At 39.5% G+C, this 27,986-nt stretch overlaps 1 protein-coding gene across 2 annotated transcripts in view; it reads left to right on the forward strand.

Annotated features, from left to right (window-relative positions):
- Window positions 1–27,986, forward strand: part of sncb (synuclein, beta) — a 92,340-nt gene that overhangs the window by 2,194 nt on the left and 62,160 nt on the right. For both annotated transcript variants that reach the window (XM_043703728.1, XM_043703729.1), the window contains exon 4: window positions 2,904–3,058. In XM_043703728.1, the coding sequence (XP_043559663.1) occupies window positions 2,904–3,058 (155 nt within the window). The remainder of the gene's footprint in view (window positions 1–2,903; window positions 3,059–27,986) is intronic.

Raw genomic sequence — 27,986 nt, forward strand, 5'->3', positions numbered from 1 at the left:
GGTCTAGGTGGGTTGCTCTTTGGAGGGTTGGTGTGGACTAGTTGGGCCGAAGGGCCTGTTTCCACATTGTAAGTAATATAATTTAATCTAATCTAAAAAACCACCTGATGAAGGAGCAGTGCTCTGAAAGGTAGTGCTTCCAAATACACCTGTTGGATTATAACCTGGTGTTGTATGATTCCTAACTTTGTACACTCCAGTCCAACACCAGCACCTCCAAATCAACAATAAATACTTAATATTTTTGAATATAATTACTTTGCTCGCTATTTTACAGAAAGTATGTATATAGTCATAGATTAGATTAGATTAGATTAGATTACTTTACAGTGTGGAAACAGGCCCTTCGGCCCAACAAGTCCACACCGACCCGCCGAAGCGCAACCCACCCATTCCCCTACATTTATCCCTTACCTAACACTACAGACAATTTAGTATGGCCAATTCACCTGAAATGCACATCTTTGTGACAGTGGGAGGAAACCGGAGCACCCGGAGGAAACCCACGCAGACACGGGGAGAATGTGCAAACTCCACACAGTCAGTCGCCTGAGGCGGGAATTGAACCCGGGTCTCTGGCGCTGTGAGGCAGCAGTGCTAACCATTGTGCCACCGTGCCGCCCATAGAGATGTACAGTACAGAAATAGACCTTTTGGTCCAACTCGTCTATGCCAACCAGATACCCCAATCTAATCTAGTCCCATTTGCCAGCAGTTGGCCCATATCCCTCTAAACCCTTCCTATTCATGTGCCCATCCAAATGCTTTTTAAATGTTGCAATGGCTCTTTCTCTTCCTCTGGCACCATTTCCTTTGGCAGCTCATTCCATACACGTACCACCATCTGCGTGTAAAAGTTGCCCCTTAGGTCCCTTTTCTATCTTTCCCCTCTCACCCTCTAATACGCCCTCTAATTTTGGATTCTCCCACCCAAGGAAAACACCTTGTCTATTTACCCTTTCATGCCCCTCATGATTTTATAATCCTCTACGAGGTCACCCCTCAGCCTCTGACACTCCAGGAAAAACAGCCGCAGCTTATTCAGCCTCTCCCTACAGCACAAATCCTCCAACCCTGGCAACATCCTTGGAAATCTTTTCTGAACCCTTTCAAGTTTCACAACATCTTTCCAATGGGAAGGAGACCAAAATTGCACGCAGTATTCCAAAAGTGGCCTAACCAACATCCTGCACAACCGCAACATGACCTCCCAACTCCAATACTCAATGATCTGACCAATAAAGGAAAGTATACCAAATGCCTTCTTCAATAAAGTCTCAAAAAAGGACAAAAATGTTTCATAGTCATTTTGACTGCCAGTTTGTTAATATTGTCCCAACTATTTATAGAATCCCAACTGTGTGGAAACAGGCTATTCAGTCCATTGAATCCACACAAGACCCTCCAAAGAGCAGCCCAACCAGACTGACTCCCCTAGCCTATCCTTGTAACCCTGCATTTCCAATGGCTAATCCACCTAGCCTGCATATCCCTTGTCACTATGGGCAATTTAGCATGGCCAATCCACATAACCTGCACATCTTTGGAGGAAACCCACAAAGACACAGGGTGAATGAGCAAACTCCAGACAGTCACCCAACTATCATAGATTGTCATTTTCAGGAATATCTTGAATTGGATTCATACAAGGTTACCAACAGATTTGTTAATAATTTAATACTGCAGTTATAATGCATATATTGATCTGAAAGGATTTTGTGCTCAGACAGTAGTAGGTACTGTTGTACATGTACATTGTCTTTAAAAGCGTTTACTTTTAAGGACTCAATGTGCTCTGTGTATACAATGTTACAGCTCTGCCTGCCAGTTATGCAGTTGTAGGTTTACATGCTGCACATACAGAAATCAGATGGCTTACTGTAATGTCTGTTTTATAACTTGTAATATATTTCAACTAAAATAACTCATGGAGTTAGTCAATCTCTAATAGGCAATTGATTGTTAGACCAATATCATAAATGGTAGAAGTATCATTTTAATGTTTCCTTAGCTGATTCAAACTTGATCTAGGAAGGAATATGACTTTTTCTTCAGGTGCATTCTCATTTCAGAGAAAAAAAAAAATCACAGCACAAAATCCGTTCCATATGTCATTTTTATGGTTCTAAAAGTGTTTATGATTACAAAGACAATTATTGTTTATGGTCAGATCAAATCAAAAAGGAAAGTGAAAACAAAGTTGAATGATTAAGTAGCATGTGTTTTGATAAAAGGAAGCAGATAGATGATGTGCTTGGATAATTTGGAGAAAATAAACACTCAGCATGCTCTTTAAAAGTTAGTGTGGACTCGATGGTCTGAATTGCCTTCGTCCACACAGTAGAGATTCTATAATTCTGTGAAATAGGTATTGTTTCGAGAACTCTGACAAACCTTAATAGGAAGATTCGCGTGACCACCATCTCAATAATATAAACTACATTCACATTGTTTGTAAGATGCCACCTTGATGACATTAAACTGCTCAAGCTATTGACTATGTTAGTCTAAAATTGCGTATCTTTACACTCTTATTTTTCAGTACTTGAACTAGTTGGTTTTTATGGGTAGAACTTTGTCTTTGTAGCTAAAAATGATAGCACTTAACAATAGAATGTTAGAAATAAATATTAGAACATTGCTAAAATATTCCTGTATTCATAGATTAATTCTATTTTACTCCACTCTGATGTTTACATATGTTGAAATTCAACATTTCTCAGTGAATCCAGGTTTGCATTGCAAATAATTGATACAGGATTTTTTTTAACAAGCTCTTCTAAAGGTAGCTTATGCAATAAGTTTTAATTTGATTCAGAAAGTGACATCTGAAATGTAATAATTAAAATAAGGAAAAGCTCCTTCTGAATAGGAAACAATGTATATTAATGCTTGCTTTTTAGTGGCTGAGAAGACAAAGGAGCAGGCTTCTTTGGTTGGCGGTGCTGTTATGACTGGTGTCTCAGCTGTGGCCCAGAAGACAGTGGATGGAGCTGGGAATATCGCAGCAGCCACTGGCCTGGTGAAAAAGGAAGACTTCCCACCTGAAGAACTAAAGGTTAGCTTTCAGCAGACATGAACATCCCACCCTGTGTGGCTGTAATATACATTAAACCATTCCGATTTAATATTGCCACATTATATACTTAGCAAAACCACATCACTGTGAGTACACAGTACAGGAAACTGAAGACTTTACAATGATTTAGATGTTAATATTAAAAGCTGTTTTGTACGCCTCAGAATTTGAGTGTACACTTCCTAATTATTTCTGTTATAGGCTGAAATTAATGTAGCAATTCAATGGGGACTAAATTTGATTGGATAATGTAGCCACCCCACACTTCCATTTGGATTAAAGTTACACACTGACTTATACATTGACTTTTAAAGAGAAATACACAGCAATCCACCTTGGCATAGGGTGCTTCATATTTAACGACTGCTGGCAGTTTGAAGACAAGGTAAGTTAAGGTGTCAGTCAGCATCAACACTGACTTGGCACCATTACTAATTTCAAATTTCACACTCCAGCCAAAGTATCATTGGAGAATATGACTTACAATGGAATGCAGATTTCCTTCCCTCAAACCCCTCAGACACCTCTCTCACACCTGTGCTATTTCAGAGAACCATGAAATCATCCAAAATCTTTACTAGAATACTTCTTTTGACTGGTGGTTCAATTGTGCATGTATTAGAAGCTTTCCTGTATTTGTTTTAAAAGTCAATAGTTACTGTACGATTTTTTTGCCTTTGGTGGTATTCCTGCAAGACGTTTCCACCGTGGCTGGGAGACAGATGGTGAATGGTTTTGAATTTTCATTTGAGCAGACTGTAGATGAGGTTGGAGGATGACATTGGGCAGCTCTGTTCCCCAAATTCAGATTGCATCTCTTTGGCCTGGGCTGCAGCAGTCAGGCCTGACTAGCTGATTGAGAACCACAAAGGTACTGGTAGAGTAGTAGAGATGTAGATGCTGTCATCCTGCAAGTGAGGAAAACAAACAGGTTTATGCTCCGTCTAAGCACTGTCACTCTCCTGAGAAGCTACCTCAATAATCCTACTCATGTTTTGTTGGACAGACTGCTGCAAATTCTGCAAGCACCTTTGAATAGATATTAAAAGCCACCATGGTAACAATATTGGCTTGCAGGGCAACATTCTGAGGGTCCATACAGCATTCAGACTTTAATGTTGACTATTTGTGCCACAATGAGGCCTGTTTGTGCTGCAAAGTAAGTTTTGACATCAACCATCTGGCCCTGCATTATAATGAGTTCCACAGGACTGCCGAAGTGACCACTCATTCATGTTAGAAAGGATAGCTGTATGTTCCACTGAAAGCCTGGTGCCAAGTTGCTTTTGAACTCTTTCACTCTCCATGATATTAAAAGTGAGTTTTCAGAGCACTCAGAACCAATGGTTATGTTCAGTCAGCAATCTTCTTCAGTAGCCAGATTCATCGAAGGCTTGATTTATCAGAGAACTGATATCTGCACTATACCTTTTCCTGTGCTGGCTATGATGGACTTCTGCTTGATGTCTCTACACTGGACTCTCAAATGCATACATTAGTTTTTAGTGTAAAATTGCGAGACAGTATCATGCTATCTTCACCGGCTTTCCCTCCTCTTCCTCAGACTGGGAGGGTTCCAGTTGTTGGCTATCTGAAAAAAGAACACGGGTTGGGCATTATTGAGGCAAGAAGAGAAAGTAAGACATCTGTGCTTGCATCACTTTCTGTTTATAAATTGGGATGAGGGAGCAATAGGACAAGAGGAGGACTAAGTATGGCTTAATTATACCTTTATCAGTCACTTCCAGCTCTGCAATGTGCCATATCCTCAACAATGCCTCTTAACATGATGACCAGCACTGTCTCCTCCTTGGGTGGCATGCTTGTCATCCTCCTGTTCTTTTCTGATGTCTCATGTCACACAATACGTTTTCTGATCAGAAAAAGGGAAGTGTGTCAACAAATATGCTGCAGTATGTTAGTGTTGTGCCTGTTATGATTGAACATTTGCCAGTGTGTGAGAGGTGTGAGTTGTGTGTGCGAGGTTTGCAGTAGTGCAGAGTGAAGTATAGCATATGAATTGAAAGATTGTGTTTGGGATTGTGGATAGAGTGATGAGGAGTAGAGAATGGAACAGCGAATGAGGTTAGTGTAATTTGAAGATAAATTCATTCACCTTCACAATTTATTTCAATTTGTTGGATGGATTTATTTTCAATGCATCCATGTTCTTGGAGGGATACACCTGGCATTGCTGTCTGCCATTAATTCTTACATTTTGCACTAAGAACATCAGTATATTATCAGAAAGTCGATGTGGTCACTTAATGATGTATTCAACCATTCCTCAAAGTAACACTGCCCAGATGATCTTTTTAAAAAAAATTGCACTATTTCATGCATTCACTAGACACATTTGGAGACACACAAGCTGCTTTTATAAGCTTTGCTGTCTGCGTACACTTCCCAGTTTCCTGTTAATAAATGAAGCCAATATGTGATACTTACAGTGCTGGCTGGATGCAGATTATTTCAAACAGTAGGCAGGACTAATTTCATCTGTTCTTTGCAACACAATGAATCAAAATCAGTTAATTATGTACCGTGAACTCCATGCCCACTTTTGGGTTATTATTCAATATAACCCTAATTAATTTTATTTATTCCTCCCTTTAAAATTGTATTTACAGCATCTTATTTTTAGCCTGAGAATTGTTCTTGGTAGGGTTTAAATTTAGTGAAAAGGTATCTGTTCTTCAAATTGCAAAATCAAAGGATGGTCTGCTGCATAAAACAAGATATTAATTATAATACACCAGGGAGCAACAGGATGTTTTTGGCTTGATTATTTACAATGTTAGAGCTCGATCTTGGCCATGCTGTCTGGTAATGGGATGAAATCACATTTTTCAACAGCTGTCAGTGAGGTAATTGTGATGAAAGAAATCTAAGAAGAGGATAGAATTAGCTCAAAGACAAATTAGTTAAGCTTTGATAGGGTGTACACTAAATTAAATTGCAACTTTGAATGCACATATACCATATCAGCTATTTGGCAAATCATACAAGAATAAAACAGGGACTTCAGGAATCAGTATTTTTGAAGTAACAAAGTGGCCTGAAGAGCTGAGGTTAAAACAATGTGATCCAAGGTAACATGTCTTTAATCAAAATAGATTAAATTCTCCTCATCCTCATTCAGAACAAATTTGTGAAATGTCATTTATGAAATAGAGTAGATGGTATTGAAAGATAAGACTTCATGAATGCTGCTCATGTTCTATAATGTTGTATTATTTCTCTAGCATTTGAAAAACCATTTAACCAGATTAAATAATAAAAAATATAGTAAATAGAAGTGGAATACACGTCATGAGGTGAATTTTCATTTTCAGTGCCAGGATATTTCCAAGGATGGTTCCACAAACACAAAGAGAGAAAGAAAATACCCTGCAGTTATTTTTTTTATTCTGAGGTGACAGGATTCTCTGAGAGTTGGATCAGGTGACCCTGGCTGACTGCAGGGACTGCCAGATACAGAGGCAGGCTGGATTGAAAGTCTGCACCAGTGCTCCAATGCTGTGATCAAGCATTTGTATTTTTAAAAAAACAGTAAAACATAAAACAGCCCTCTAATCCTCATCCCATTCACCCCTCATTTTCTCTATACTCTTCATGTGGACCATCCATCCATGCCAACCCATGTCACCTGATGATAGCAACCCACTCCCAAAGCCCCTCATACATTCAATACCAACAATGTCCTCCAATCAACTCTCGTGGCTCTTTAGAACATCTATGCCAACTTAGAGCCAACTCTCGCCCATCATTCCCACTTGCCACCCGCCCAACTATTACACTAACCATATGTGGACAGATTTCAGGAGCCATATTGAAATGAAAAATTTAAAACTCTGTGTGTCTATGGCAGATGTATATTTTTAAAAGCACACTTTCATTCATTAAAATGTCCCATATTTAACTTATTTAATTTCATAATCCCTTATAACCACTGTTATCTCTTATTAAAAAGTAATACTGAAATTTGTAGTCTCACTTTAAAGAGGATATAATACTTGGAGCAATCAAACTGTGAGTTGGCAGGGACCCTTCTATGATAAGAGAAAGTTTGTAAAATTAGTCTGCAGCCTGAATTCAGTAATGCTAGCCCCTAGCCTTGTATTAACAGAGTGAAATGGCCATTTTTTTAAAAGCAGTTTTACTATTTTTTTCGAAGATTTAAAGATGAGGAGTTTTAGTGAAGAACGTTGATACTTTTTGCAGATTCTTTTGACAGGTCTTTTTGACATTTATAAACAGTTCATTTTGATAGATTTTTTGATAACTGCTTTTTGACAGATTTATAGGATCATTGAATCCCTGCATTGTGGAAAGAGGCCATTCATCTCATCAAGTCTGCAACAGCCCTCCAAAAAGCATCCCAGTTAAATCCAGCCACCCACACCATCCCTGTATTTACCATGGCTAACTCACCTAACCTGCACGTCCCTGGACATTAGAGGACAATTAGAATGGGCAGTCCACCTAACCTGTATAACTTTGAACTGTGAAAAATGGAGCACATAGGAAGTCATGCAAACTGCACACAGACAGTTACTCAAAGACAGAATCAACCCCGGGTTCCTGGCACTGTAAAGCAACACTGCTAACTACTGAGTCACTGTGCTGCCCCTGCCTTTTGACAGTTCCAATGAATAATGACTGTTATTCATAGACTGGAATCCCTACAGTGTGGTAACAGACCATTTGGCCCTACAAGTCCTACACCAAACCCCCAAAGAGTAACCCACCCAGTCCCATTCCCCTACCACTCTACATTTACCCCTAACTAATGCACCTAACCCACACATCCCTGAACACTATGGGCAATTTTAGCACAGCCAGTTCACCTAACCTGCACATCTTTGGATTGTGGGAGGAAACTGGAGCACCCAGAAGAAACCCATGCAGCCACTGGGAGAATGTGCAAACTCCACATAGTCAGTCACCAAGGCTGGAATCAAACCCAGGTCCCTGGCGCTGTGAGGCAGCAACCACTGAGCCACTTTGCCGCCATTATAATGACTGGTATAAGGTTTATACATGTTTTATGTCCATTTTTAACTATTCCAAAGGGTACCTTATCTTTCCCAACATGAAGCCTTTTTCTCATAGAGGTGCCCTGGAACAATATTCAAAGTAGTCCCTTTTATCTCCAAGAAGTGGTAAGCCACAAGGATTTGTGCTGGGTCCACTGCTTTTCATCATTTATATAAATGATTTGGATATGAACACAGGAGGTATGGTCAGTATATTTGCAGTTGACGCCAAAATTGGAGGTATAGTGGATAGCCAAGAAGATTACCTCAGTGTACAACAGAATCTTGATTAAATGGGCCAATGGGCTAAGGAATGACTGATGGAGTTTAATTAAGTAAATGTAAGGTGCTGCATTTTGGAAATACAAAATCAGGGCAGGAACTTTATACTTATTGTTAAGGCCCTAGGAAGCATTACTGAACAATGAGACCTTGGAGTGCAGATTCATAGTTCCTTAAAAGTGGAGTTACAGTTAGATAGGATAGTGAAGAAGGTGTTTAGTTGCTTTCCTTTATTGGTCAGAGCATTGAATTTAGGAGTTAGGAGGATATGTTGCGCTGTACAGGACATTGGTTATAGCGAGTTTTGAGAAGATTTGTAGCTCAGGTTGAGGGTCTGGATGTAGGTTTGCTCGCTGAGCTGGAAGGTTCATTTCCAGATGTTTCATCACCCTACTAGGTAACATTTTCAGTGGGCCTCCAGGTGTAGCACTGTGTTTAATCCCTGCTTTCTATTTATATGTTTGGGTTTCTTTGGGTTCGTGATGTCATTTCCTGTGGTGACATCATTTCCAGTGGTGATGTCTTTTCCTGTTATTTTTCTCAGGGAGTGGTAGATGGGGTCTAAATCAATGTGTTTGTTGATAGAGTTGCGGTTGGAATGCCATGCTTCTAGGAATTCTCGTGCATGTCTCTGTTTGGCTTGTCCTAGAATGGATGTATTGTCCGAGTTGAAATGACGTCCTTCCTCACCTGTATGTAAGGATACAAATGAGAGAGGGTTATGTCGTTTTATGGCTAGTTGATGTTCATGTATCCTGGTGGCTAGTTTTCTGCCTGTTTGTCCAATGTAATGTTTGTTACAGTCCTTGTGCGTTTTTTTAAAATTACATTAGTTTTACTTGTTTCCCTGTATAGGGTCTTGCAAGTTCATTAGCTGCTGTTTTAATGTGTTGGTGGGTGTGTGGCTACCATGATGCCAAGGGGTCTGAGTAGTCTGGCAGTCATTTCCAAGATGTCTTTGATGGAGGGGAGAGTGGCTAGGGTTTGCAAGCAGAGAATAAGAACAGGAAATGATATCACCACAGGAAATGATGTCACCACAGGAAATGACATCACCAACCAAAAGAAGCCCAAATATATAAATAGAAAGCAGGAATTATCAACAGTGCTTCATCCAAAGGCCCACTGAAGATGTTGCCTAGTAGGGTGATGAAACATCTGGAAATGAACCTTCCAGCTCAGCAAACAAGCCTACATCCAGAGGATGTTGGTTAGGCCGCTTTTGGAATATTGTGTGTAATTCTGCTCTCCCTCCTGTCGGAAGGATGTTGTGAAACTTGAGAGTGTTCAGAAAAGATTTACAAGGATGTTGCCAGGGTTAGAGGATTTGAGCTATAGGGAGAGGCTGAATATGCTGAGGCTGTTTTCCCTGGAGCATTGGACACCGAAGGGCGATCTTATAGAGGTTTATAAAATCATGAGGGGCATGGATAAGATAAATAGACAACGTCCTTTCCCTGGGGTGGGGGAGTCCTGAACTAGAGGGCATAGGTTTAGGGTGAGAGGGGAAAGATTTAAAAGGGACCTAAGGGGCAGCTTTTTCATGCATAGGGTGGTGCGTGTATGGAATGAGCTGTCAGAGGAAGTGTTGGAGGCTGGTAAAAATACAATATTTAAAAGGTATCTGGATGGACATATGAATAGGAAGGGTTTAGATTCCCTACAGTGTGGAAACAGGCCCTTTGGCCCAACCAGTCCACACTGACCCTCCGAAGAGTAACCCACCCAGACCCACTTCCCTCTGACTAATGCACCTAACACTATGGGCAATTTGGCATGGCCAATTCACCTGACCTGCACGTTTTTGAACTTTGGGAGGAAACCAGAACACCCGCAGGAAACCCACGCAGAGACAGGGAGAATGCGCAAACTCCACACAGACAGTCGCCCGAGGCTGGAATTGAACCTGGAACCCTGGTGCTGTGAGTCAGCAGTGCTAACCACTGAGCCACCGTGCCACTGTGTCACCCCGTAATGGGTCAAGTGCTGGCAAGTCTGTTTCCGTGCTGCAAATCTCTATGGCTCTATAAGTGTGCCCTGACTTTCCAAATGAATCCACAAAGTTCAGGCCTACTAATACCAGGTCTAATCTACATATTGCTTGTTTCTCACACTTCAGTCATCACATTTAGGCATGTGTGAAGACAACTGTTCATTTATATGAGAGCAGCCTCCACAAAATGTCCATATGCAAAACTCAACCAGGCTAACCAGCACCTTCCATTCTGTCAGGTTTTGTTTTGATCCATGAAAATGATCAACATTTTGCTCAGAGACGAGACTTCTAATTTTCTGTTTCTTCCACTATTTTCACAATTATGGAGAGACCCTCCATTATTGCAAAATTCTACATCTGAAATTACAGGTTTTTGTCAACAAATGAGATTCAGTGTTATTAAAAGTACAGGTATGGAATACTATATATAACCTTGCTAGATTGCCAAGAAGTCTTCTCTGACATTAAATTACTTCAGTGTTACTATTACTGCTGCATTAAAATCTATCTGTTTGAGGAGAATTTGTTGTAATTTACTATCAGGGTAAATGAGCCAGCAGATTAGCTAGAAAAATAAAGTTTACAAATAACTTGTGACACTGTACAAGACTTAATCATTGCTGAAAAGAAACATGTAATTGAAGCATTTTATCTTGCAGTCAGCAGGATGAAACATAATAAAACCTACTTAGAAAAAAATACAACAATTTTTAAAGCATGTGTAGAGGATACTAATTGACTGGACTGTCGGGGGCAGAGAGATGCAGCAGGAACTGTTAATATTCTTGTTAATTGATTAAATTCAAACCCAGGCAAGTCAACATTAATTAGTTGGGGAATTGCCATGAGAATTGTCCTCCAAGTCCTGTACCAGGTGAAAAAGTTGCAAAATTCAGGACATAATCTTTTGGCGTACAGAGAACAGGGCCTAAGTGTGAATAAATGTTGCTTCTAGCAAACGTATCACACTTCAAGCCTGACTGACAAACCTAAGTTGGTTTCCAGTGTAATTTGTCACACAGTCAGGAATGTTTAGTAAGTATGGCTCAAGAGTGGAATTGCATCTAATGTTAGACTTTATTTTGTAAGCAAAACTGTCTCTTCAAAACAGTCAAATGGGTGTGTTATATGCCATGGTCAGTCAGCCATTGGAACATATGGCTTTTGTACCTGACATCACTTTGGCACATGAACCCTATGTCAGATTTTTCATTAATGGGAGACAGAACAATCTTTTGTCTTGATCCTAGTATTCTATTAAAGGAAAAAAGCCACACTTGTCTTTACTCCAAAGGAGCAATGTGATACAGCTAGCTTCACCAGTTTCTCATATCTTTGAGCCACCTTACACATTTTTGATAATCAGAGGTAGACTGGGAATCTCTCAGTACCAAAGGTGGCTGCCTTAGACCCACCTATCAGTTTTCTTGAAATGGTTTGATCATGGTAGCCATTATCATGCATGATAGTGACTTTAGCATATACTTTACTCAGTGAGCAGATGACTCGACCCCTATTCATGAGCTTGCTGTAAAGTCTGATTTAGTAGCATATGGAACTGCAGGAATCTTAGGGCATATTGACCACTGTACACAGGTTTTCTAATATATTCTGCTGAAAATCTATTAGCAGATTTCTCAAATAGCATATTGAGAAAAAGGAGCAGATTTGACTACTCCATTTCAAAGGTGAAGTTGCATGCTGGGTGGAGCATGTCAAGGTGTGTAAGGAACTACTTATAGCTGCAAATTCAGATATAGCAAAGTATCTTCTGTGAATCAGAAGTATGTATCCGGTAGAAGGTTTGTAATCATTTCATTAAAGACTGGCTTCTCAGTGAAACCAATGAAAGTTTTAGTGAGAGCTGGATGTAATTGGGATTCTATGAGATATCGTCTGTATAGACATAAATTGTGTTGTGGAAACTGCACTTTATTGTATGATTTGTTAAATTCATGAGTTTTTTTTAAAACACATTCATACACTGGTGGCACATCTAGATTGCTTTGATACCAGGACCTAGTTCAAAGTCAATAGATGTTGGTGTTTTACATTAGTGAGAAGGAGAGAAATGTAAAAAGAGCATATGGACACAGTACTGCAATACTGTTGTAAAGCCTTCATAAGAGTGAAGAAATCCTTCACAGTATAAGCTCATAGTTACCTTCTCGAGACCAACTCAATGTGATGGATAATGAATGCTGGTGCAGCAGGAACATCCACATGCCACAAATGAATTTTTAAAAACTTAGCTTAAATGTTTTCATTGTTCAAAGTTTCATTTTGCATTGACAGGACATCTGATCATATTTTTCAAACCAGATTTAGCGTAATAATATAAGAATCTCTGAGTTATTAACATGAACATCATTAAAAATAAAATTGACAGTATATTATCAGTATAAAATTAGCTTATTTGACCTTCTAAACTGATTCTGAAATTACACTAATTATGCAAGGAGCCACTGTTCCATTCTTGCTCATTGGCAGTTCATGTGCTTTCAAATGTCTTGGTTAAGTAAATGAGTCTGCACTGCGCACAGATGAAGAAACTTTTTATTCAAAGCAGTTAAGTAACATGTGTGCTAAATGGAAAATTCATAAAATAGATTTTTGACACATATTTCTGAGGACCATAGAGCTCTTGGCTCAGAGATAGAATCACTCCCGTTCTGCAACAAGACCTTGAGATGAGGGGATAGAAAAATGTATCAGCAAATTTGGTGATAATGCAAAAATTGTTCAAAGTTCAGATTAATTCTAATCTAAAATAGTGATTTACAGATGATTCATGCAGTTTTTGAGCAAAATAAAATGTAATTCTGCAAGTACAAATTCACCCCACAAACTTATATTGGGGCACAGACAGCCTTACACAAAGCACCTCACACCTTCAATGCATTATCTGGGTCAACATAGAACCTACTGTTAAAGTTCACTTGAGAATGTAACTTTAAGAAAGTTCTGGAATTTAGGTATGAAAGAACTGAAACCAACATGCCCATTCTAAAAGATTGGAGACTTAAACAATCCAGGTCTTTTTCAATATATAATTTCAGTTACATCACACTGTAAACTTTTGCTATAATTTCTGTGTCCTATGAACTTATATTCCACAACGACCTGATAAAGGAGCAGTGCTCAAAAAGCTAGTGCTTCCAAATAAACCTCTTGGACTATAACCTGGTGTTCTGTGATTTTTAACTTTGTACACCCCAGTCCAACAGTGGCACCTCCAAATCATCACAAAAATTGTCAGCATTGTATAAGGTGGCATCAGAAAAGTACCACTATATTGAAATATTGATAGTTAAAGTGAATGGCAAAAATGTGGCAAATGGATCTCAAAGTAAGTAAAATGAGATTATCCACGTTGAACCTAAAAAGGATAACACAGAGTATTTTCTAAATGGTGAAAACCAGAAACAATGAAGGTCGAAATAAACTTGGGCATTTAAGAACCCAGATTATTAAAGTGTCATGAACAGGTACAGAAGATAAGAAGAAAAGTTATTAGAATGTCAGTCTTTTTATCTAGAGGATTGGAATGCAAGGGGTTATTTCAAAGTCCTGGTTAGGCCAAACCTGAGAAAAGCTATGGGCACCACATCTTAATAAAGATATACGAACGTTGAAGGAAGTGTAGTGTAGCTTTACCAGAATGAAACCTGGACTTTTAGAGTTACATTATGAGGAGTGATTCCACAAAATAGGATTGTACTCTTTCTAATTTAGAAGATGAAGGAGTGATCTGATTGAATTTTTCAAGATATTAAGGGGAACAGATAGGATTAATATAGAGAAACTAGAGTTTAGTTTTTTAATCAGTGTTTGGAAATTGGAAGTAGGGTGGAGCGAGAGATGAGGGGGGAGTGGGGGGAACAGTGTTGGTTAGTTCTAGATCCACACATACCAGGACTTTCAAATATTCAACCAAGTAACAGCCAGGTAATATGCTTGCCATTCAATAAGGGATAGCAGATGGGCTCCTAATGTTGTGTGGTGTTTCAGGAATATCTCTCAACTAATTTCCCTCAACTTTGGCAAAAAGTGAGCTAGAATCTAGGACATATATGTAGGATCTGCAGAAATCTGATCCAGAGGAGGACCCCAATTCAGTCAAAGTTGTTAGTTTCTTCTGATAGTTTAAAATGCACTTTTCTTTTAGTTAGGTTGTCAATTTTCTGGATACTGTAAGGATCTGAATGGAACTCCTCAGAATATATTCCCCACCAAGGGAATAGGAGTTGGTCTCATTGAGCATTTGACATGAAAGATTAGCTAACACTAATTAATTTTTAAGTGAACGTATAAACTTAGTATTACAAGAAAGCTCGTAGTTTTGGCAGAAGTCACTTCAAACTATTAGAGAATAGAATTAGCTGTAATAATGTTGGTAAGACACAAATACAGTTTTGCTTTTCAAGTAGTAAATCTAAAATATTGGCAGGCAATTAAGTAATGCATGAGATAAGATAAATACCTTTTGTTTAATTGCATTCAATTCTGGTTGCCACCTTTCAGGAAGGATGTGGAAGCTTTGGAGAGGGTGCAGAAGAGGCTTACCAGGATGCTGCCTGGAATGGAGGGTATGAGCTATAAAGAGAGGCTAGAAAACCTTACATTGTTTTCTCTGCCACAGCGGAGGCTGAGTGGGGATTTGATAGAAGTCTGTAAAATAATGAGATGCATAGATAGGATTGATGGTCACAATTTTTTTCCCAGTGTTGAAATGTCTAATATTAGGGGGCATGCATTTAAAGTGAGAGGGGTTAAGTTCAAAGGAGATGTGAGGGGCAAATCTTTTACACAGAGAATGGCAAGAGTCTGGAATACACTGCGAGGGGTGGTAATGGAGGCAGATACAATAGGGGCATTAAGGGAGTTTTAGATAAGCACAGTAATATGCAAGAATAGAGGGATATGGACCAAGGGCAGGCAGAAGGGATTAGGTTAATTTGGCATCATGTTCTGTAAAACATTGTGGGCCGAAGGGCCCAGTCCTGTGCTGTATTGTTCTATGTTCTGTGTTCTTTCAGATGAGTGTCCACTTCATGCTATTTAACTGCCATCCTTTAATGATTGGGGAATCTGCCCTGAATGTAGTGATGACCCCAAACCAGGAAAACAGACAGGGCAACATCAAATCCCAGGGAAAAATTCATGATAATGATTTCCTGGCAAGAAACTATTGCATAAATCTGAATGGTAGTGTTTAAAAGAAGCAAGTGGGCTTCATCATATAAAATCTGGGGATTATAAAACCTAAATTCATTTCTTACACTCTGTAAAGTGGATTTTTCATTTTCACTATCTGGACAGTCGTGTAACTACACAATTGCCTATCCAATGAACAACCTGGTTGATTCACAGTCCGTTGAAATTAATGACTTTTTAACAGCAGACAATCCACTATGTAAAATTATCAGCCAAATAGAGAAATCAAAAACATTATTCTTGTTTTGAACTCTGCCATATCAGTGCCAAGTGGCCCAGCCTGAGGGGAGTTTCTCTTTTTCACATTTTTTCAGCATTCACTGACAGATGATGTTGCAACAAAATAAAAACAAATGTTTGCTCTAGGGATCAATATCCATTTGTCAGAAATGAAATTAACATGTTGTATTGAGAGATATAAATTTATGCTGTGGCAGTTAAAGACTAACAAATCAATGTTTGGACACAGAGATCCACTTATCCACACTGAGACTAAAAACCACAAATCATACAAATGAATTAAGTTTAGCCTAAGTGCATTCAAGTACTTTATTACTTGTGAGAATATGATATTGTAGAAGGAAGGCTGTCAGTCATTAATGATTTGTTTCACTACTGGGATAGTTATCAGACCCAGGAGCAATAGTCTTGTCTGAATACATAGAATTATAGTACAGTTACAATATATTCGGCCTGTAGTGTCAATGCTAGCTCCCTGCAAGAGTAACTCACCTAATCCCATTCCTCTATCCTTTTACCATAGTTATGCACATATTTTTCTCCAAAGAAGAACTTGATAATTATCTGAAGATGTGAATTGAATCTATCACCACCACACTGTCAGTGCATTCGAGATCATAACCACTTACTGTATGGTAAAGGTTACAAGTTCCAACTATCGCATCACACCTCTCCACCCTCTCCCATTTGACTGCAATTTTTCAAGCCAGTCACATTAAAATGGTGTCCTCTGGTCCTCAATCCCACTGCCAATAGTGGAGCATCTTCTCTGTATTCTATGCAGACCCCTCATAATTCTGAACGCCTCCACCAAATATTCCACAATTCCTTCCTCTCCAAGATGAACAGCTCAAGCACCTCTAATCATATACAGGCAAAGCAGACAAATCTCATAATTCCTGGAGCTATTCTGACAAACCTCCTCTGCACTCACTGTAATGTCCTCACATACTTGCCAAAGAACTGAACACAACATCCCATAACACTAGTCCATTGTTCTTCCAGGTTTGTCATAACATCAAGTTTCCTGCACACCACACCTTTATTCAAGAGGAGCCTTCAACCACTTTTAAAAGTGCTCCTTTAGTGACTTGCACCTAACAGGCCGAGATCTCTCTGCTCCTCCGCCAACTACCACAGCTGTATTTGCCTTTTATGTTTCGAGTCCTCATTTTTCCCATCGAAATTGATCAATCCACACCTTCCTTTACTAAAATATATCAGTCCACTTGCATTTGCCCACTCTATCAACTCTTCTATGACCTCAGAAGGCTCACCACAATCATCCTTACAGTTCACAATAACTCCAAATTTTATGTAATCCTCAAAGTCTGAAACTATGCTGAACACTCTCAGTGTCACTAACACGTAGCAAGAAAAGTAGAGTTCCCAAAATGGATCCCTGTGTGACTTCTTACTACATACTTTCCTCAACCATGTTAGGTGGTACCTTATCAAATGACTTTTAGAAGTACTTATACATCATGTTAACGCCAATGGCCCATCCAATTCTCTGTGTTACTCAATCAAAAATCCCAAGCATGTCAGTCAAACATCATTTGAACTTAAGAAATCTATGTTGTTTCTCCCTAGCCAATCTATATTTGCCCAAGTGACTCTTAATTTTGTCCCAAATCAGTATTTGTAAAGGCATCCCTAACACAGAGACTAAACTGAAAATCAAAGATGTAACACACTTGAAGCTGTCCAGCGGCTTGTGGCCACATTTACAATCAAGTTGGATGAGAAGAACACAGCCATCACCTCCAGTACGTCCAAACCCCTCCATTCCCCGCAGCTTCCTTTTTTCCCCGCAGCAAAATGTCTGTAGTAAAAATAGTGTAGATGAAAAATTACAATAAAATGAGGTAATATAAATGCATTATTTAATTTAGAAACAACAACAATGACTAACAATTTTAAAAAAAGCTTTATCTTAATTGGTAATGTTTAGTTAGAATGTTGTTCGATTTTACTGGGTTATGGGGAAAAGACATAGAGTAAGACTAAAGGAATTTCTCTCACAGAGAAGTGCCAACAGCATAATGGACTGAGTGATCATTGGCGCTGTAACAATCTTTGATTCAATGATTCTATAAATCAATATGTTTGTATACTTTTAGTTATAAACTGAGTGGTGAAAAAACATTATATTATAAGATACATAGGGAAATCCAGGAAAGCAAGAACTCCTAGGTTGTTCATTGTAAACAGCAAATTACACTATTCACAGCATTCAGAGATATTGCTAGTTTGTTCAGGCTAAAGGTTAATTAGTCAGATTGAGATTTACAGACTGTAGATGGTAAACTGCCACGACCAGATGAGTTACTTTTAAAGATTTGGCTGTTCAGTTATTACCCATGAAGTGAAAATCAAGTGATGTTGTGAACACAACATGGAAAATATGGAAATGGTAATTTATGTGAAAAGCCAAAAATGCAATAGGCGATAGACAGGTGATAACAAACTACAAGTATATATCAAAGGCAATAATTTATTGGAAGATAAATTACCTAAAAGGAAATACAGCACCAGCAGTACTGAAAGAAGATCTACATGCTTAAAGTTAGATTTATTTTCTGAGTATGCTGCATCCTCCAAGCTTTACTTTAAGGGGTGCTATGTGGCTCAGTGGTTAGTACTGCTGCCTGACAGTGCCAGGGACCTGGGTTTGATTCCACCCTTGGTGACTGTCTGTGTGGAGTTTGCACATTCTCCCCGTGTCTGCATGAGTTTCCATCGGGTACTCCGGTTTCTCAATCGGTGCTGCGTCCACTATTTTTCATCATTTACATAAATGATTTGGATATGAACATAGAAGGTATAGTTAGTAAGTTTGCAGAAGTCACCAAAATTGGAGGTGTAGTGGACAGCAAAGAAGATTACCTCTGATTATGATGGGATCTTGATCAGATGGGCCAATGGGCTATGGAGTGGCAGATAGAATTTAATTTAGATAAATGCAAGGTGCTGCATTTTGGGAAAGCAAATCTTAGCAGGACTTATACACTTAATGGTAAGGTCCTCGGGAGTGTTGCTGAACCAAAGAGACCTTGGACTGCAGGTTCATAGCTCCTTGAAAGTGGTGTTGCAGATAGATAGGATAGTGAAGAAGGCATTTGGTATGCTTTCCTTTATTGTTCAAAGTATTGAGTACAGCAGATGGAAGGTCATGTTGTGGCTGTACAAGATGGTGGTTAGGCCACTTTTAGAACATTGCATGCACTTCTGGTCTCCATCGTATTGGAAGGATGTTCTGAAACTTGAAATGGTTCAGAAAAGATTTACAAGATTGTTGCGAGGGTTGGAGAATTTGAGCTATAGGGAGAGGCTGAACAGGCTGGGGCTGTTTTCGCTGGAGCGTCAAAGGCTGAGGGGTGACCTCATAGAGGTTTATAAAATCATGAAGGGCATGGATAGGATAAACAGTTAAAGTCTTTTCCCTGGAGTTGGGAAGTCCAGAACTAGAGGGCATAGGTTTAGGGTGAGAGGGGAAAGATATAAAAGGAACCTAAGGGGCAACTTTTTCAAGCAGAGGGTGGTGAGTGTATGGAATGAGCTACCAGAGGAAGTGGTGGAGGTTGGTACAATGCAACATTTAAAAGACATCTGGTGCAAAGTGCTGGCAAATGGGACTAGATTAGGTTAGGATATCTGGTCAGCATGGATGAGTTGAACTGAAGTGTCTGTTTCCGTGCTGTACATCTCTATCACTCTATTCGCTGCTTAAGTCAATTGGCCATGCTAAATTTCCCATAGTATTCAGGGATATGTAGGTTAGGTGCACTAGTCAAGGGTAAATGTAGAATAATAAGGTAGGGGAATGGGTCTTGGTGCATTACTGTTCGGAGGGCTGGTGTGGACTTGTTGGGCCAAATGGGCTGTTTTCATACTGTTGGGATTCGATGATCTGAATGCATGTTCCCTCCATCTACAGGTCTGATTACTGACACTTCATTTTGTGCATTTTACTCAATTTGAATCATACAATAAATCTATTTTATGAATAAAAAATAGTTTGCATGAGAATTTTGAAGTCTTTTAAATGGTAAAAGCAGTTGTATGAATTTTAATATGATTTGTCATGTTTAAACTAAGGAAATTAACAGGCTGGATTTTATGGGCCTTCACTGAGCAGGTTTTCAGCATAAAATAAAATAAGACAGAAGCCCAGTCTACCATCATGCCAACCACTTCTAAGCTCTCCCTAACATAGTAGGTGGGCACCACTGATGACAGTACCTGCACACTGTACTTAAATCATAATTAAGGGTCAATTGAGCTTGTTAACAAGTCAGCTGACCAGGTGTTAGAACAACCTAACAACACCAAATGTTCTGAGTAAGATATATTGTAACATGTGGTCCAGTTACTGGGGTAGGTAACTGGTTTCCTGGAGCCAATACAGCTTTGAATTAGGCCAATCAGTTTAAATTATACCCAAAAAATACCAAACTCCAATCCAGTCTGAATTTAGTATATTGACAATCTTAAAAGCTAATGGCACAATCTGATGCTTTGGGAGTATAAATCTGAGGAAAGTTGAACAGTTGGGAGGAGAACTGCCAAGCCACCAGCATGTAAAGACTGCCCAAAAAATAGTTCTGTTAAAGGTACTTTTATTGATCAGTAACCTGTGAATCAGAATCCCCAAGAAGAAGAAAAGAAGACAGGAATACAGAGAAGAACCAAAAGCTGCCTCGTTTGAGATGAGAAGTTTTGTTTTGTGAATCTTAATCGGGACTTTTATCAGACCAATATTGTAGAGGGGATAATAAAAGATAGATTAGAGGAAGGAGTTGGAAACAGTTGTTCGTTAATTATTCTCTGTTATACTTTAAGAAATAAAATTGTTAATTTTTACTTTAAATAGTTCTTGGCCTCTCGAATTTTCAGATTACTGCACAGGATAAATCCTTTCTGTGCTGCTGGTTTAAATTAACCAGGAGGGTTTATCCCATGTTGTAACATCAGGACATTATGCTGCTCAAACTGACTTTGTGGATCTGTGATAATGTCATTGAGCTAGGAGGCCCAGGTTCAAGTCCTACCTCCTCCAGATGTGTGTAATAACATCACTGAACAGGTTGTTTAGAAAATATTTGCTGCCCACATCATGATTGGCCTTATTGACAGGGGGACACAATATTCCAGGGAGTTTCCTTGGCACACTGGCATCAGTCACCCACACAACCTGCTTCTCCCCTCCCCCTCACTACTTTCTACTTGCCTGTCCCCCAAAGTCTCAGCCCTTATCCCACTCAAACTCCTCCTCAAACTGTTCAAATAGTCTTTGGCCAACACCCTGGATTTAACTCATTCTGAGGATCCAGTAAGCTTTTTGCTTGGAATTTGATCCAGTCTCAGCCATGACAACTACCAATCTTTGCTATCCGATGCCAATCAGATCACTGTTCTGCAGGGCAGGTGTGCGTGTATATGTGCATGTGCTTGTGTGTGTGTGCACGCGCGTGTGTGTGTGCTTGTGTGCGTGTGTGCGCATGTGTGTGTGAGCTTGTGTGTGCATGTATGTGTGTGTGTGTGTGCTTGTGTGTGCATGTGTGTGCCCTTGTGTGTGTGTGTAAGAGAGAAAAACTCTATCCTATTTCCTCATGCTAAAGCTGATGGACACATTTTTATCAGTGGTCATATTTTGTCTACAATAATACTGACAGTAATTTTTACTTTTTAAACCTCTGTTGATTTTGTTTTCCTGTAAATAAAAGGACAAATACCCATTGCAATGATCAGTCAAAGGTGAATTCCGTGTGGTTTCCAGAAGCTTGTTCGGTTAAGCGTAATTGATTGTCTCACGTCTGGGTTGTATATCAATTGTATTTTTATGGATTTTTAATCTCAGTCTTCTTATTTCCCTTTGAATGTTAACTGCTCTAATATAGATGTACTGAGTCTTTTTCTAAGGGACAGCTGAGTTACAGAAAATCAAGATGATACCAGCCTGTGCTCAAACCTCCCCAAACAATGTTCATCAAATATCCCACAGCAATTTTCAACCTTTTCAACTTTTCCAGTTAGCCACAAAGATTTATGTTCTCTTTAGTGCGAGGCTAAACTTCTGTCCAATCAAAATATGATTAACTAATTTCTATCACAACAATAAAAAACATGTTATTAAATTTTCTTGTGTAAGAAAGAGAAATTTTAATAACTATTACCAAGAAAAGAATAAACACCTATTGTTAAGCATATACAAATAGGTACTTTGTAAAAAAAAGATAGTGCCCAGTACAAAAACAAATTCAAGACCTGATAAGTCACATAGAATTGTGAAGACACCTTTCACAAGTGCTGCATTTACGGATGCACAGAGAAGAAGCAGGCTCTTAAAATAAGGGAATGAGGGCAGAGGATTGAAGGCAAGGCAATGACAACTCAGGAGTGAGGATGTGGAACACAGGGGATTGAGGAAAAGTGAGGATACAGAGGGTAGGCGAGAGAGGACCAGGGAGTGAGAAGGGGGATTGCACAGAAGTGAGAGCAAGGCAGTGAGGACTCAGGAGTGAGGATGCAGAGCAGAGGGGAGAGAGAAGGGGGAGTCAGGATGTGAGTAGGTGGTGGAAGCACAGAAGAGGGGGTAAGGACTGCGAGGTCCCCCTTTTCTCTCTCCTTCCTTCTCTCCCCTCCTCTCCCTCTCACCTTTCCCCTCCACAACCTCTCTCTCTCATCCCCCTACCCCTATCTCCCCCTTCACAGCCTCCACTACTCCCCCCATCTCTTCATAACCACAGGCCACTTAAACCTGAACCCACTGAAACATGTGCATGCACAAATTCAAGCCATGGATAGCATGCATGTGTGTGCTGTTAGGAAACGTAGCCTTTGTTACTTCCATGCTGATTTCATGAAGCTTGGCTCATTGGTCAGGTGAATGCTGTGGGCATTTTATGTCAGTGCATTTTGTCCCTTGTTAAAGCCATTTCTATCCATGAAGATCCCAGCTACTGAAATCAGACAGTATAATTTGAAAATCAATAGTCTGTATTTTACCACCGTTGTACCAATATAGTGTAAACAAATCCACATAGCAATCAACACATCAATGATTTATTTCCAACTCTTGGAATTCTATCAGAATCCAAGAATACTCACTGAGTCAGTTAATGCTGTCACAAGTAAGCAACATTTGGCTTGAGTTAATGTTATTTTTCTCATGAATGTCCAATCCTGAGGAATCACTTATACAATTTCTTTGGGATTTCCTTGGATTTTCTGCTGGGACTGCAACTGAGGGCGGCACGGTGGCTCAGTGGTTAGCACTGTTGCCTCACAGCACCAGGGTCCCAGGTTCGATTCCAGCCTCAGGCAACTGTCTGTGTGGAGTTTGCACATTCTCCCTGTGTCTGCATGGGCTTCCTCCCACAGTCCAAAGATGTGCAGGTCAGGTGAATTCACCATGCTAAATTGCCCATACTGTTAGGTGCATTAGTCAGAGGGGAAATGGGTCTGGGTGGGTTACTCTTCGGAGGGTCGGTGTGGACTGGTTGGGCCAAAGGGCCTGTTTCCACACAATAGGGAATCTAATCTAATAGAAAACTGATTGAGACATTCACAGCCTCTTCAAGATCTAATACAATGTTCTGCTGAGATTTATTAAATATTTTCAAATACTTTTAGAATTAGAATTACCAAAGATCAATACTTCAGCATAATTGTTTTACTTTGTTGACTTTATTTTCTTTTCTCTATTTTATGGCTTATGGTGGAGGCAAAATGATTCTAACAGTTTTCCTTTTTGTCGTGTTAACTGCTCTTCTTGAGTCATATTGACAGCTTCCCAGCCCTATCCTGATATTCTAAAAGCTGGTCATGCGTATAATGTTTATTTGGTTCTGTATTTGATTTAAAAAAGAGTGACATTCGTAAACATTTGTAATGCATAAGAAAAGCTAACTTCCCAACGTTTTAGTTTGAGAAGCTATGTTCTCTGCATGAACTGTTCTCTTGCCAATCAACAAAAAATTTATGATCATGCAAAAATATGAATGCTTTGCTATTTTGCTTTTGAAAGCAGATTTGTATTTAATGCATGGAAAGCAACTACTTAGGCCTTCAGTGCCTATGGTGCCCCGGAGAGTAATTTCCACTGGTGAGTCGAGGATGTGCTTCAGAGGATACAGATCTCTAATTCATCAATCAACTGAATTATAAGTATTTCTTGCAATAGATTGATAATTGTCTTAACGTAGGCAAAGACTGTGAAAAGAAGATTTCCCTTTATATCCTTGATATCATTCAGTGATTGATTCTGCAGCCTGGATTGATTCTGAGGTCAGTATTCTTAAGGAAACAGGGATGACTTAAATAAGTGTCTCAAATGATTAACACCATCTGCTCCCATTAATTAGTTCAAATGTTGCTGTGTCAGTCAAACTCAGTTCCATAGAAACAAACCCATGTTAACCTTTTGAGTATTGAGCTTCCTTGTAATTTTTCCAACACAGTTTTCAGGCTTCACTCTCTGTCCAGAAAGTGAAATATGAATAAAGCACTGAACCTGAAGAAAATGGCCATTCATTAAGCCAGTACTGTATTGTCTTGCAGTGTGAAACATTTCTATATTGCTTGCAGGCTATATTTGTTTGTCACATTCATGTATTTTACAGGCATAGTGCACCATAAAATCAATGAATTGTAAGCATATAATTTTATTCTCTTTTGAGCAGCCCTCTTTTTATGTTAAATGAAATTAACAGTATGCAGCTAGATGTAATAAAGAAAAGATGTCATACAAAACTCAAGCCTTTTGTAATAACATTCAGACATTTAGCAATTCAATTGGCTTCAGTAATTATGACAATGTAAATTTGTGCAATATATGTTACAATATGGTATATGTAATAGTATCAACGGGTTCGACAAACTAGAGGTACAACTCTTGTATCTGTTTCTACTAGAAACCTTGGCTTACTTTGAAAAACATGATTTAGACCTAAAGACTTAGGAAGAGAAATAGGTCATTCAGCTCACTGTGTCTATTCTGTCCAATAAGATCGTGGCTGACCTGATAGTCCTGAATTTGACTTTCCTGCCATTTCCCTATAACCCTTGATTCTCTTACATATTAAAAATCTTTCTCAGCCCTGACTATTTTTAACAGCTCAACTTCTATAGCCATCTGTGACAAGGAATTCCACTGATTCACTACTCCAAAATTATGCCCTCTGATTGTGGACTGCCCAACAAGGGGAAACAACCTTTCTGCATTTACCCTGTCAATTCTCCTAAGAACCTTTCATGTTTCAATAAGGTCACCTTTCATTCTTCTAAATCCCAATGAGTACAGGCCCAATCTAGTCTATCTCTCCTCAGAAGACAGTCGCTCTGTACTTGGTATAAAATAGATTTAGATTAGATTTTAGATTTTAACATCTGTGGTCTGCCTTCAATTATGAAATAATTTTCCTTAGACAAGTGGAGAAAAACTGTTCATAGTAATTCAGGTGTGGTCTAACTAATGCCTTGTAGAATTTAGCAAGGCTTACCTATTTTTATACTCCATTTCCTTTGAAATAAATGACAACATTCTACTTGCCTCCTCTATTGTCTGCTGAACATGGATGTCAGCTTTTTGTGACTCGTGGGTGTGGATTCCAAAATCCCTTTGTTTTTGAGCTTTTTGGAGTCTTTCTCCATCTTCAAGCATTTTGCGCTCTCACTTAACCTTTCTATCCCTCTGTAGACTCTATGTCATCCACAGCACTTGCCTTCCCAAGTTTGTCATCCACAAACTTGTCAATAGTACATGCACTTTCCTCATCCAAATCATCAAATATATTGGAAACAATTTCACACTGATCTCTATGGCACATTACTAGTTACAGGTTGACACCCTCAAAATGTGCCCTTTATCCCATCTGTCTATCTTCTATTCGTTATCCAATCCTCTATCCATGCTAATATACTACTGCCAACACCACTGGCTCGAAATGTGGGGCATTTTAAAATTGTCTGATATAGTAACTATGGTTAAACTTCTAATATCAGTGTAAAAATCTGAGTGGTATAACACCTTTATTGATCAGAGTTAACCTTATACTTTTGCCTAGAGTGATCAGCTATTAAAATGTGTGTTCTGAAGATGAGTCATATTGACATTGAAATGTTAATATTGTTTTTCTCTCTCCTCAGATGTTGCCAGTGCTGCTGAGCACTCACTGTTTTTATTTTAGTTCACCAGCATCTGCTGTATGTGGCTGCTGTTATTTGTCTAGTTGATAATTTTAATTCTGAGAACATGGGAATAGGCTGGCTTATGATTGCCACCTATTTTTAAAAGACTCTATTGATTGAAAATATTTTATTTTTATAGGTCGCATGATTGAATCCATTTTCCTTTGTACCTATGTGCGCAATAGGTCCTGAACAACATAGGAAAATATGGTGAAATTGGAAAAATAAGTCTGTCGATGTTGAGTAAAATAGTTCAATTTTGTGCATAAGATTTTAACAGTTAAATGAGGATTTTCTTTGTGACTGGCATGGTGCCTATTTGTATGTATTAACATTTCATTATTACATAATTTATCACGTCATTTATACACAGTTAGCAATTTTCCCAGGTAGTGAAAGAAATAAGGTGGCGACAATTTGTGGGCGGCACGGTGGCCCAGTGGTTAGCACTGCTGCCTCACAGCGCCTGAGACCTGGGTTCAATTCCTGCCTCAGGCGACTGACTGTGTGGAGTTTGCACGTTCTCCCCGTGTCTGCGTGGGTTTCCTCTGGGTGCTCCGGTTTCCTCCCACAGTCCAAAGATGTGCAGGGTCAGGTGAATTGGCCATACTAAAATTGCCCGTAGTGTTAGGTAAGGGGTAAATGTAGGGGTATGTGTGGGTTTCGCTTCGGCGGGTCGGTGTGGACTTGTTGGGCCGAAGGGCCTGTTTCCACACTGTAATGTAATCTAATCTAATTCATGACATGAAGTCTGAGTGGGTACCTGGCGCTGCAATTTGTTTTCTCCAAGAATCCAACTTGACCAGCAGTCCCCAATATCTCAGACTCATGCCTTAGGCAGTGATCACCTCTATCTGTTGTCCACATAATCTGGCACTGGACAAGCATCAACCTCACCCCATTATCACAAACTAATTCATAATATGGGCCACGGCTTCAATATTATACAATAGAGCTCACCAGCACTTTACACAGCAATAATGTTGTCAGGCTGTTTGGTATGCATGGACAGAACCATCTCAGGAATTGAACAGGATGTATCTCAGGGTTCTCGGCTTGATTTATCATCAGTTACTTAGTTTGGACCTATTTCAATGCTCTTGGCATCTCTGTCTTACTTTTCCTCTTTGCACTTGTCACCTCATTCACCATTTATGCCTCACAGTAGTTCTGGCTTGCCTTACCTTTTAGCACAGATATAAAGCCAGGCAACTTGATAACTTTGCCAGTAATGATCAGTTAAGGCGATGAACATATTGCTTTTTAGCACCCGGCTACGTCAATGTGCATATGCCAGCAGCTTACATAGAAAACACATTGAATGTGGATTGAATACTAAATGAATGGCCATGTCTCAAAGTGTAATGGGAGTAGTCCTCAGTCAAGTCAAGGGAGACAGCCTTCAGTTCAGGTATATTTGTATAGTAAATCAACAGTGTCATCTCATATCAATCCACAGGCTTAGATGTGGTCAGTTGGCTGCTTGGGGCTTTCAGAGTCAGGGATTCTGTCTAGGGGAATTAGTCCTGCAGGTCCAGTGCAAGTAGTTCAGTGATTAACAGGAAGTCAGTTGGGAAGCTGCACACGAATCTGGTCAAACATCGTTTGGGGCTCATGTCCCAAGGTGTTCAAGGGGTGGACCATGGTCTGTCCCAGGAATCTGCTCACTCATAGTGAATGCAATTATTAAGGGCCATTGCAATGGTGGAGATGTCATTTTGTGGAAACTGGAGGCAGTATGCTGGGGTGCAGAGAGGATAATAATTGTGAAGGTGGAACACACAACACATAAGAATTGGAGACAATAGACTATGGGAGGGCAAGTGATACTGCAGTATTGGAGTGCACCTTCAATGACGACCATTACCATAACTTCAATAGGGGCACATGACATAACAATGTTTGGCATAAGTAAGCGCTTGTGGGGGGGGGGGAAAGT

The sequence above is a fragment of the Chiloscyllium plagiosum genome, chromosome 14, assembly GCF_004010195.1.
Source record: "Chiloscyllium plagiosum isolate BGI_BamShark_2017 chromosome 14, ASM401019v2, whole genome shotgun sequence".
Classification (NCBI taxonomy): domain Eukaryota; kingdom Metazoa; phylum Chordata; class Chondrichthyes; order Orectolobiformes; family Hemiscylliidae; genus Chiloscyllium; species Chiloscyllium plagiosum.